Source organism: Dendrobates tinctorius, unplaced genomic scaffold (assembly GCF_039654945.1).
Source record: "Dendrobates tinctorius isolate UK_male_01 unplaced genomic scaffold, ASM3965494v1 ptg000060l, whole genome shotgun sequence".
Classification (NCBI taxonomy): Eukaryota; Metazoa; Chordata; class Amphibia; order Anura; family Dendrobatidae; genus Dendrobates; species Dendrobates tinctorius.
Window position 1 is genome coordinate 40,154,572 of NW_027361728.1, and position 12,820 is coordinate 40,167,391.

General features: G+C 41.5%; 1 protein-coding gene across 1 annotated transcript in view; it reads left to right on the plus strand.

Annotated features, from left to right (window-relative positions):
* The first annotated feature begins 7,506 nt into the window (after window positions 1-7,506).
* LRRC31 (leucine rich repeat containing 31) overlaps window positions 7,507-12,820 on the plus strand; it is an 82,990-nt gene continuing 77,676 nt past the window's right edge. The window contains exon 1 of the mRNA XM_073578904.1: window positions 7,507-7,799. Within this exon, the coding sequence (XP_073435005.1) occupies window positions 7,787-7,799 (13 nt within the window). The 5' untranslated portion in view covers window positions 7,507-7,786. The remainder of the gene's footprint in view (window positions 7,800-12,820) is intronic.

Below are 12,820 nucleotides of genomic sequence, written 5' to 3' on the forward strand. Positions count from 1 at the left end.
ATGACCAGTGAACCCAGTAACTGACTGCAGTGTGTCACATACTTTAGAGGTAACATCTTCACTGCAGCGTTCCAACAAAGACATGAAGTAAGTAAAGTTAATTTTGTTATTTTTAGATAAGTATGAGTCCTAAAAAATAAATACATTTTGAATATTCCTTTAACATCTCACCAAACTGTGAAACTGGGTAGTAGTTTATTTGTCAAAAGTTACATATAAAGCCATCAGGGTACATGCTGAACTGCTGAGTAGATTGTGCTTGATGTTTAGGATTCTCCTGCCAATTCCTTTGCGTTAAACCATTTTTTTTCTGAACTAATCGTTCTAATGGTTTTAATGCCTCACAAAGCATGTCATATTAAAGAGTCACAGTGAGGCAAAGTAGCAAAATCCCAGTTAATCTTTGAACATTAAATACAAGACAGACTAATTATTTAACTTTGGACTTAATAGGATTGTTTCTTGAAATTCCGAGCTGTTAATATTACAGACGCAACAGAAAAATCCCATAGTTATTGTGCAAGGGGCAACATGTGTCACTTGGACTGTTGCAGTCAAACATTTTATTTGCAATTCCATACTAGTGCTATTGGTAAGGACTAGAAGAGACTAGTAGTAAGTGAGTATTATGTGTTTTGACTTTTATGGCCTATATACACACCAAACGTTTTTCCTATATGAGCGTGATGTAACAAGCTAAGTATAATCAGCTCAAGTTCAGTCACACCTTCATTTTTACTGGAAGAAAAAGTGCAGCATGCAAATGGATGCATACGTTGCCAATTGTGTTCATCATAGTGTGAGGGAGGGTCAGGGTCGTAGTCGTGGCCACCAACATCTGCATCAGTGTGCCTTGGCTTCCCATCACATAAACAGACTTCCCATCACTCAGCATACCTACAGTGCCTGTTCCAGCTTCATCAGGGTCCTCTCTATGTTTCTGGAGGACTTCAGGATCCCCTTAGGAATAACGGAGTCACAGTCCAGTTCAACTTTAAAAGGAGAAACTTTACTGAGATTTGTACACAGCATATTAATATTCTTTCCAGCATCATCATCAGGCTTCACAACACATGGCTTCTCTTCTGTCCCTTTCCTCCTCTCTCTGTCACTAAGCCCGCTTTCGGGACGGACCGTGCTGAACGGTCCCACAGCATCTTCAGTACCCAGCCTCACATCAATTGGGAGTTCCTTAAGCCGTTTCACCCTGGCTTTTAGGGCATCTGCCCATGAGATCAGCTGCCACATCTTTAGTGTTGTGCCCGTACGTCTTAGTCTTCACTAACACTTGCAGACCCACATTAACTGCACTGTCTGCGCTGCTGCTGTAATTCCTTCCTGTGTTGATACAGGTCACAATTATATGCTGGGCTTGAAGCTTGTCAAAACGTTATGGGGCATGATGTTGCCCAGGGCTAGCCAGCCCTATTGCGCTAATGGGCACCCTCGCCCCAACTGCCCACTATCAGGAAATACTCTCTTATCCCACCGTGCCCCTCCTATGTTAACCATTTAAACTACTATAATTCCTATTCTAATTAGATACTATATGGCCCCCCTCTAGTGGCCTTTCTGAGGCAATGCTCCCTCTTACACTGAGCCCCATCTAGTGGCCATCCCGGGCTATACACTATCCCTATACAATACACATTATACATATGACATTTACCATAGCAGCATAACAATAGGAAAGCAAGATACAAGGACATACGGTTGAGTAGAAACATTGCATACAAGCTTTAAGGGGGTTGGGGGAAAAATTAAATATTTTGCAACCCCCTACAATAGGACACATCTGTTTTTTTTGCAGGAGTTCCATTTCTCTGTTTCCATAATAGAACAGAAAAACAGAGCTCCAAACACCAGAATAAACTAAGCCTAACATGCTTCCTCAGCACAACAGGTCCTCTCCTTTTTTAATTGGGGGTGATGCTACTGATTCTTCTTGGTTGGTTTCATTTGGGAAGAAACTTTGGCTTTATGAAGGGGATGATAATTCAAATATTGCTTCTAATATTAGAGACTAGACAACGTTGAAATTCAAATTCTCTGACTTTGCTTGATTTTCTCTGAAAGTTTGATCTGCTGCAAACAAATTTTTGTGAATCTCAATACTGGGAAGCTTGTAATGGCTCAGAAATTACATGTGAGAAAGAGAACCCCGCTGACCATAAGAGCTTACACTCTTTAGAATAGAGAGAGGATAAAACTGACCAGAAGCCCTTACACTCTCTTCTACAGAAAAGAGAGGACCCTGCTCATTATAAGAGCTGACACTCTAAAGAAAAGAGCTAGAGAGAGGACACTTCTGATCATAAGAGCTTACACTCTACAACTAACAGAGAGAGATTCCTGCTGACCATAAGAGCTTTGTCATTACTGAAGAGAGAGAGGACCCAGCTGACCATAAGAGCTTACATTCTACAAGAGAGACTTACCCAGTGACTCTGGAGACGTAAAATGACTCTTACAAACTGTGCTCCACCGGGAGCCATGTGACATTATTATTATTTATTTATGTAGCATCATTGATTCCATGATGCTGCACATGAGATGGGGTTACATACAAATTACAGATATCACTTACAGTAAACAAACTAACAATCACAGACTGATACAGAGTGTAGATGACCCTGCCCTTGTGGGTTTACATTCTACAGGATGGTGGGGAAAGAGACAGTAGGTTGAGGGGTTGCAGCAGCTCTGGTGATGGTGAGGCGGTAGCCCCAGTAGTGGTGAGGAGACAGTGGGGTCATTGCAGGCTGTAAGCTCTCCTGAAGAGGTGGGTTTTCAGGTTCCATCTGAAGGATCCAAAAGTGGTTGATAGTCGGATGTGTTGGGGGAAAGAATTCCAGAGGATGGGGGATATTTGGGAGAAGTCTTGGAGGCTATTAGGTGAGGAGCGAATAAGTGTGGAGAAGAGAAGGAGGTCTTTGGAGGACTGGAGATTATGTGAGGGAAGATATCGGGTGATTAGTTCAGAGATATATGGAGGAGACAGGTTATGGATGGCTTTGTAGGTCAGTATTATTAATTTGAACTAGATACGCTGAGGGAATGAGAGCCAATGAAGAGATTTGCAGAGGGGAGAAGCAGTGGAGAAGCAAGGAGATAAATTATTTAGTCAGGCAGCAGAGTAAGGGATGGACTGTAGAGGTGCGAGGGTGTTAGCAGGGAGGCCACAGAAAAGGATGTTGCAGTAGTCGAGGAGGGAGATGATGAGGGCATGCACAAGCATTTTAGTATATTGTGTTGAGGAAAGGATGGATTCTGGAAATATTTTTGAGCTGGAGGCGACAGGAGGTAGAAAGAGCTTGGATGTGCGGTTTGAAGGACAGGTCTGAGTCAAGGATTACTCCGAGGCAGCGGACATCCGGTACGAGTGAAAGCATGATGTTGTTAATTGTGATAGGTCAGGTAAGGAAGATCTGTGAGATGGATGAAAGATGATGAGTTCAGATTTGCCCACATTGAGTTTGAGGAAGCGAGAGGAGAAGAAGGAGGATATGGCTGATAGAAACACCGGGATTCTGGACAGCACAGAGGTGACGTCTGGGGCAGAGAGGTAGATCTGACTGTCATCAGCATAAAAGTGGTACTGGAATCCATGGGACTTTCTGAGTTGTCCCAGGCCAAGTGTATAGACTGAGAAGAGTAGGGGTCCTAGAACAGAGCCTTTGAGGACTCTAACAGAGAGAGGGTGGGATGAGGAGGTAGTGTGGGAGTGGGAGATGCTGAATGTGTGGTTGGAAAGGTATGAGGAGATCCAGGATAGGGTGAGGTCTCTGATGCCAAACGGAGGAGAGGATCTGTAGTAGGAGGCAGTTGTCAACTGTGTCGAAAGCAGAGGACAGGTCTAGTAGGAGGAGTATACAGCATTGTCCATTAGCTTTGGCTGTAAGTAGGTGGAGCCAGTGCGACACCAGGAAAAGACATTCGCATGCACTCTGCTGCTTCAGCAGTGTGGGAAATGATGCTGGTAAAGTTTTAATTTTTTGTTAGTAAACTACGAATCAAATCTCAAAATGTTTGAATTGGTGTGAAACTGTGAATATCTGGAAATTAGACTCGAAACTGATCAACTAATATTTATGTATCTTTTTAGCGTTAAAACCAAGTTGAAATGCTGGAAGTATACATGGTAGGAGAAGAAGGTTTTTGCCCTCAAATGTGCCACAACTACCTGTTAGTTCTATCCCTGCTTTTGTTCTAGATGTTCTTAGTATTGCCAGTGGATCTGTCATTTGTCTAAAAATATATGAAGCTTAATGCATGCGCCACATGCTATTTGGGTCTATCCAGTGAATGTGGCAAAGATGCTGTAGAGTCAAGTCAAGCTGTACAATCCTTATTCCCATGCTCAGGAAAAAGGCTACTGAGGACACCTGTAAGTGATGGTTGATATCTTGTGGATTGTAACACGAATGCTGGCATCCTTGCATGGTCCCTCTCTCTTCTCCCAGCAGGGACACCAACATACTCACCGTCTTGGCTGTATAGTGGTGTCCCTGTTATGGTGTTACGGACTGACCTGGTTGGAGTAGTGATATTACAACCCCTAGGGGCAGCACCAGGAAGCTAGCGTAGTCTGGAATAGCTGAGGAGTCGATACACAGGAACAGCAATGTAGTTTGAAGGAATAAGCAGGAATCGTAGTCAAGGAAGCCAGGGGTCGTTTACCAGGAGCAATAGTGTCGTTTGTAGGAACAAGCAGGAATCGTAGTCGAGGAAGCCAGAGGTCATTTATCAAGAGCAGTAGTGTCGTTTGAAGGAGCAAGCAGGAATCAAAGTCAAGGAAGCCAGAGGTCGTTTATCAGGAGCAGCAGTTTGGTTTGAAAGAATAGCAGGAGGAAGGAAGCTTGACTAAAGGCAGGTAGCTCAATAATCATGCAAGGAACTGAGAGCAAGGCCAGGTTTAAATAGGGTGTGCAATCAGAATGAACCAATCAGGAACTCAAGGTGGCAACCAACAGGAAACTCAGGGAGGAGACATCAGCCACAACATAGGTTCAAGTATTTAGATAAGCATGGAACTGTCCAACGAGCTGAATAGCTCAGAAGGAAGAGCTGCCAACTGGTGCACAGGAGCTGCTAGGTACGAATCCTGCCATATGGCATCCTGTCTTCTCTGGCATGTGAATACTGTGCAGGTCTCCTGGTGGTGCCCCTAGTGTGAGCGTGTGTCCTGATTCTTAAAGGGGCAACGTGCGCACCTTAAAAATGCCGCCAGCCAATAGCTTCGAGGCTTCAAGTATATAAGGCATGCTTCCCAATAGGGAGGTGCCTGAGTATCCTCCTAGATTTAGTTAGTGTTGTGCAACTAGTCAGTTGCCAGGTTACCTGTGTTATCTTCAAGCGGCTACTGAGACTAAAACCACTCCAGCCATACTCCACCATCAGGAGCTCTAGCGAAAACCAGTAAGCCGCTTAACTGGTAAGCCCAAATCGTGGCACAGTGGGTCAACGATCCATGTGTGTGACATGGATGATAATGCCCCTTAAAATAAATTTTGGTTTCCATCACCCATAGTGGTAGAGTAGGAGGAAGAATGCAGGTGGACACATTTTGAAGAACTTTACACAAAGAGAGTCATTATCCTTGATGGCTACACAGTCTTACAAATGGCAACAGACTTGGAGACAACTGGTTACAAGAGGCAACATGCTTAGTCGCTCAGAGTAGATGACATTTGCAGTGACCCTTATCAATGACATTTGGGAATCATTGCTTTCTCTACCTCAGCAACTTCATTGCAAAAGTCTCTGCACCACCTTCTTCCAGATCAATATTGTCACACCCATTAGAAAGTAATTTCTAGACCCGAGCACATCTGTCTCGTACTCGCTCATACCTTAAACGTGGTCCCAATGGTGGTCTATTGTAACACATTTTGTAAAAAATCTATCACAATAGGCTATTTCCTGTTTCCCTTTAAGACTGTTAAAACAATCAGGTTTATGTCATGATCCCAGTGCAGGTTTTTGAGCTGCACGTCAGGGGTTAATGTCTGGAGCTCAGTGCAGGTTTTGACCTGCACACCTCGGGTTAATGATTGTGGCCTCGTTTTGGTTCTGGGAGAGCTTCTTAAACCCCTGGGAAGCTCCAATCCCTGTCAGTTATACTTTTGCCTTTGGCCGAGTGTGGAGACCTCCGTGTGCCTGTGCCTGTTCGTTGTTATAGCTTGTTTATATGGATCTGACCCGGTTCTGTTCCCCATTGTGAGTTTGCCTGCTGATTCTGTACTGCGCTACCCTCTCTGTGTATGACTCGTTGCCTGTTATCTGACTACTCTCTGCTCGCCCCTCTTGTACCTTGCAGCTATCTCTGTGTATGACTCATTGGCTACGTCCTGACTATCCTCCTTGTCTATGCCCCTTGGTAACTTTGTCTCGAAGTTACCCTGCTAGGAGTTCTCTTGCAGCTCCTGGCTCTCTGGAGTTTAGGCCACGCCCCCAGCAGTCACATGCTTCAGGTCCTGCTGTTCTGAAGTACGCACCTATTCGACTGCTGCCCGCTCCACAGGTATCTTTGAACACAGTTCGCTTTACTCAGGACACGCGCACTGGCTCAGTGAGCAAGCTCAGTGCGGTGTTCCTGACAGTTTATTGCCACCAGTAAGATTCTCTTAAACTCGTAGATTCTAGTAAGTTTCTGCAGCCACCAAGCTCATTGCATGTTCAAACTATTGTTGAACTGTCTCCTTTGCACACAAACATTACTTCCACCATCCTTGAATCTTGAGTTGAAAACAACTATACGACCAATGGCCATAATAACATTTCTATGGAAAAGACTTGCTGTTCATATGTTCAGTCTTTTGAGCATATTTTTACTGCTTCAGGCTTCCAAAAATGCCCAACAGTTAAATAAGTGAGCTAACCATTTCTCAAGTTTTTTCCACTCTGAAGATGGTTTTTTACTTTATAAAAAAAAGTCAATAGGAAGAGTCAGAAGATGCCAGGAAGACACATTGGCCTCTTTTTTGAGCGTTTTGCCAGCATTTTTGCATGACAAATGTTAGTGATTTCCTTATTGTTGAATGGAGATGAAAAAATGATTGGAAAACACCGGTAAAAAAAGACGCTAAAAAATAGTGAAATGAAAAACACTAGTGGTCAATAGTATTCAGGTAATGATCCCAAAAAAATAAAATGCTTAAAAATTTTTCAAGGAGAAAAAAAAACAGCATTTCCCAAAGCGTCTTCCTCTTGAGAACATACCCTCAATGACAATAAGAGCAAATATGATGTTCGTAATAAAAAATGGTAGAAAAGTTACAAATAATTACGAACACAATTGCACAGTCTCCATCTCCTTCATACACTACGTCTCAAATCTGAGAACACACTAGTCTGGATTGTAAATTGAATTATAAAGTACACAATCAACATATTTTACCGTTCTCATTCTGTAACCTGAGCTAGGAACTGACTCAGCCTCTTACCAACATTCTTCTTGGCATTTCATTCGAGAAGTACGTTTTAAGCCAAAGTCCACCTGCTTATTTCCTGGGTTGTTGTGTTCTGTGCAGCTGCATTACCTGTTCTGTGTAGATATGACTCTTCTGAGCAGAGCAGCTTGTTTAGTTCCATGATCACACCTTCCTACTCTAGTCTTGTACAGTAGACAGGAATGTAGATGGGTGTATATACAGAAGACGCCTTGGGATTGAAATTCATATTTGCTTGAAACAATGAAGACCTAACACTGGGGAACTCCAAGAAATGTAATCCTACAATTTCCAGAATCTTGGGAGTGCACAACCTCTGTAAGGCAGTAGAAAGCATGGACATTAAAGGTACGCTAACATGTAATCTTGGGAACCGAATCAGGGAGTGGTATCGACATTTCAAGTGACTTCATTGAAAGACTTGTATAACAAGTTGGATGAATGCAGAATTGTAGTTGACATCTACGCAAATGAGAGAAATAGTAAGAAATAATACCAGGGGGCATGCTTTAATGAGTCTTTTTTAATTTTTAATTACATTTTTATGATGTATTGTTAATTAATTTAAGGGTTTGCAAGCATGATTAGTATGTTACGCCATATTATAACCTGTCTCACTAAACTATCACTTAGTTTTATTAATGTTTTTAAGCATTCTCAGCCCGCATAACCACATTCCAGATTTTTTTGGGACAATCCACGGTAAATCATTGTAAAAAAAAATCCACATATAAAATCAGTAAGGTCATCATGCTATGTAATAGGTGAAATCAGAGCAGAGCAAGTTTCACACATCTTTGTCTGTACTTGGACCCTTATTCTCGGACTGCTCGCGGGTCTTCTGATCTGAAGTCCGCAGCCTCGTAGGCATATATTAGACGAATGAGCTCGGACCAGTCTCTGCATCGGGGTCCGAATAGGGTCCTCAAAACACAGATGTGTGAAACCGTGAATTGTTTAAAAAAAAATGAATAAATAAATAATCACGTGCATTACTGCGTACTTTCCAGATCTAATCCAAAGCAAATATCACATGGTTCTAAAAATGCTAAAAGAATGCTTGTAAAAATTGTATTAAATTCATGCTGTTTTTTTTTAAACTAAAATAAAAAAGTTAAAAAGTTGTATGTTTAGGAGCTCATGCAGACAAGCGTAAGGCCGGGGTCACACTGGCGAGGAATACGGCCGAGTGAGAGGCGCTAAAAGCCCGCATTAGACACGGACCAATAATTCTCTATGGGGTCCCTCGCACCAGGCGTATATTTCTCATCCGTATTCTACGGTCCGTGCCAATCGCAGCATGCTGCGATTGTCAGCGTACTACGCCCGTAATACGCCAATGCATGTCTATGGGTGCGCAAAAATACGGATTACACACGGACCACACATGTGACTTGCGAGAAATACGCACCACGTGTCTTTTCGCAAAGGCGGCAATTCAGTGCGCTATACAGTAAACTCACACTGACAGGTTTAATAAAGAAACAAAACAATAGATATAGACACATAGAATATATATATAAATATATATATACATGCATTCTATGTGTCTATATCTATTCTTTGATTTCTTTTAGAAACCCTGTCATAGGGCTCCATTATATGTCCATTTTGCCAGCCTGCGAGAAAATCTCACCATACGGATGCCATACGGATTACATACGGATGCTTACATGCGCAAAATACGCGACCACACCTTGATTACGGATGACATACGGAGCACTGTTTAGGGGACATTCATCCGTATTACGCATGTAAAATACTGACAGTATTTTGCGCTGGTTAATGTGACCCCGGCCTATGAATTGGACATGTGCTGTCTGAGTTTAGGCTTTATTCACACATAAATATTTTTGATCGGCATTTCATCAGTATTTGCATGCCAAAACCAGCGGTGTCTCCAAAACACAGAACAGGCGTCAGTCTTTGAATTATAATTTTTCTCAGTAAGTTCCATTCCTGGTTTTGGCATGCAAACACTGATGCAGAATACTGACGTGTGAATAACCCCATAATCAGACACACTCATGATATTCAATTGTCTGATTGTCTGTGAGAAAGAAAAAAACTGCAAAATGCACAACTTTCTTCCGAGTCTCAGATGACATTCACCCATTCAGGTCTATGGGTGCTTAAAAAAAGGCCCAACACTGTCCATCAAAGTGACATCCAATATTTATGGATACATTTCTATTATAAACCTAGGAAACTGTAATTGATAATTGTACATTTCTAGTGTAGCTGTATGAAAACGAATTGCACACTGATGGCGCACGGACATAAAAAATGAACAAACAGATGAAAACTAGAAAAAATCCAAGTTTTCTGGATGAAATTTGGACAATTTCTCATACACTCGTCCTTACCCTAATTTTTTTTCAGCAGTTTAACATACATGACAAACATAGGGGCAGAGTCCGCTTTAGTAAGATGATCCAAATGTATCAAGAGAAGAATATGCCACAAAATGAATATGTCACATCTTTCAGCTGCCATGCACCAGAGACAGCGGAGTTCTGCAGTCACTGACTGCAGTTCAATTCTGCTATAATTTAGGCCAGTATTGTAGAAATTTGTTAAGATAAAAATGTTAGGCAGTGATAGGCCATGCCCCTTGCCGCTACGCCTGCTCATTTTTCAAAAAGTTGGTGGAGGTGGAGTAAAAATGATAAAAGTTGCAAAATGTTCAAATGCGCGAATCTTTCATTAATTAGGCTCATAGTATTTCATACTGTTTTACTGGTTAGTTACCCCTGGGGGTAAATCATTTGTAAGACTCCCCTCAGGTTGCCAACTTTGTATTTTTGTTTTTTTACAGATATCTTATGAAAAAAAGGCAGCAAACTTATTATACAGACGCATTGGAGAACCGCAATAAATCATTAAAGGGAACCTGTCACATGATATGGGGTTCATTTGCAGGTTAACAGTAATATAGTATAAAAAATAGTATATAAAAAAATAAACAATTCCTGAATTGCTGGTTTTTGTTCATTCAACCTCCCAAAAATTGGAATAGAAAGCGATCAAAAAATGTCATGTGCCCGAAAATGGTACCAATAGAAACGTCAACTCTTCCTGCAAAAAAGATGTTACATGTGTATCGGCCGAAATATGAAACATTATAGCTGTCTAAATATGAGGATGCAAAAACTATTTTTTGCAATACAAAGCGTCTTTTAGTGTGTGACAGCAGCCAAACATAAACACCCGAAATAAACATGGTCAACTAATTGCTTATACAGCACAAGGAATGGTATAAAAAATAAATAAAACCAATTCTTCACCTGCTGTTGATTTGTTCATTCTGCCTCCCAAAGATCGCAGTAAGGCTCGGCTCACATTTATCCTGCACTCTGCTCTGAGAGAGATTCCATGTAAAGAGTCTCTATAATGACGCAGATGGAGCCACTGTGGACGCAATAGGACTTGTGATCCTGTGGTGTCCATCTTTTTAGGCGGATATAAAAGCGCGGTAGACCACAGTTTTGTGCACTTCTGAAAAGGACAATGCTGAACAGAGGTCAGACAGAATCCAGAGTAACTCTGCTGCCTGATTACAGTGAATGGATCCCTCGGGGGTTTCATCTGTCACATCACTCAGAGATTTAGATGGAAATCCCAAAGTAAGTACTCAGTGTAGAGCGCTGGATAAATGTAATCCTAAATGTTATATAAAATGTTCCCAATATAAGTTTTAACTCAATCCACAAAAATAGCAAGTCTCCACTCAGGTCATCTGTTAACAAAAATATTGGTAGCACAAAGGCTCTGGAAAAGCGAAATGGCTCCTCACCCCTCAAAAGAAACTCAACAAATACTGTGCTCACAAATCTAAATGTTCCCCTCCCTTCTGCACCCCAGTGTGTCTAAACCACATTTAGCATCCACATGTTTGGCATTTCTCTAGTGATCCAATAGCATGATATGGGCATAATATACTGGTCACTACAGCATACTGGTCACTTCAACAGCAGTTCGCAATTTCTCCTCAGCAACTTCCACTACTGCTTGTTTCTGGAAAATACCCATGATGTCAAAATCGTCACTAAACCTGTAGATAAATTCCCAAAGGGTATAATTTCCAAATTAGGGTCACTTGAGGGGTGATTCTGCCTTTTTAGCACTTAGAGACTTTGTTTATAGAGTATATGGCAAACCATTCTAAGAAAATCTGCACTCCAGGAGGCAAATAGAGCTTCATTCCTCCCGAGTCTCTGTGTGGCTAAGCCGTACTGTACAGCCATATATACGGTATTTCTACATTCAGCAGAAATTGTGGGACAAATTTTGGTGCCATTTTTACCCATTTCCCAGTATGAAAATGTAAAATTTGGGACTCACACACAGTCTTGGTGGTAAAAATGTAAATTATTTTTTCTTCACTACCCAATGGTATAAAATTCTGTGACACACCTATGGTGTCAATATGATCACTGCATCCCTAGATGAATTCATTGAGAGATGTACTGTAGTTTGTAAAATAGGGTCACTTATACAGGGTTCCACTGTTCTGGCACGTCAGGGGTTTTGCCAATGTGACATGGCACCCTCAAACCAATGCAGCAAAATATATAGTCTTATATTGCGCTATTGCACTTCAAAAGCAGTTTTTGACCACATATGGGGTATTAATGAACACAGGAGAAATTGCACAACAAAGGTTACATTTTCTCCCGTTACCCTTGTGAAAATACAAAATTTGGGGCTAAAATTCATTTTTATGGGAAAAATTAGATTTTTATTTTCATGGCTCAATATTATAAACTTCTGTGAAGCACCTGGGGGTTCACGGTGCTTTATATACATCTAGATAAGTTCAATGAGGGATCTAGTTTCCAAAATGGTGTTACTGCGGGTTTTTTTGACTGTTTAGGCACATCAGGGGCTCTCCAAACACGACATGGTGTTCTTTCCCTTCCAAGCCATGCTGTGTGCCAAACAGTAGTTTTCCTCCACATATTGGGTATCTGCATACTCAGGAGAAATTGCACAACAAATTGTATGGTGCTTCTTCTCCTGTTACCTTTACGAGAATGCAAAATTTGGAGCTAAAATACATTTGTTGGAAAAATTTGATTTTTTTTATTTTCACGGATCAACGTTATAAACTTCTGTGAAGCACCTGGGAGTTCAAGGTGCTCAATACACATCTAGGTAGTTCCCTGGGGGTCTAGTTTAAAATGCTGTCACTTGTGGGGGTTTTCTACTGTTTAGGCACATCAGGGGCTCTCCAAACATGACATGGCATCCGCTAATTATGCCAGCAAATTTTACATTCAAAAAGTCAAATCCCTTTTGGGTGTTTTTGAGTGCGGTGGAGTTTGATGGAAAATTATGTGCAGAGAAATAGTGAATGGGCTATATAT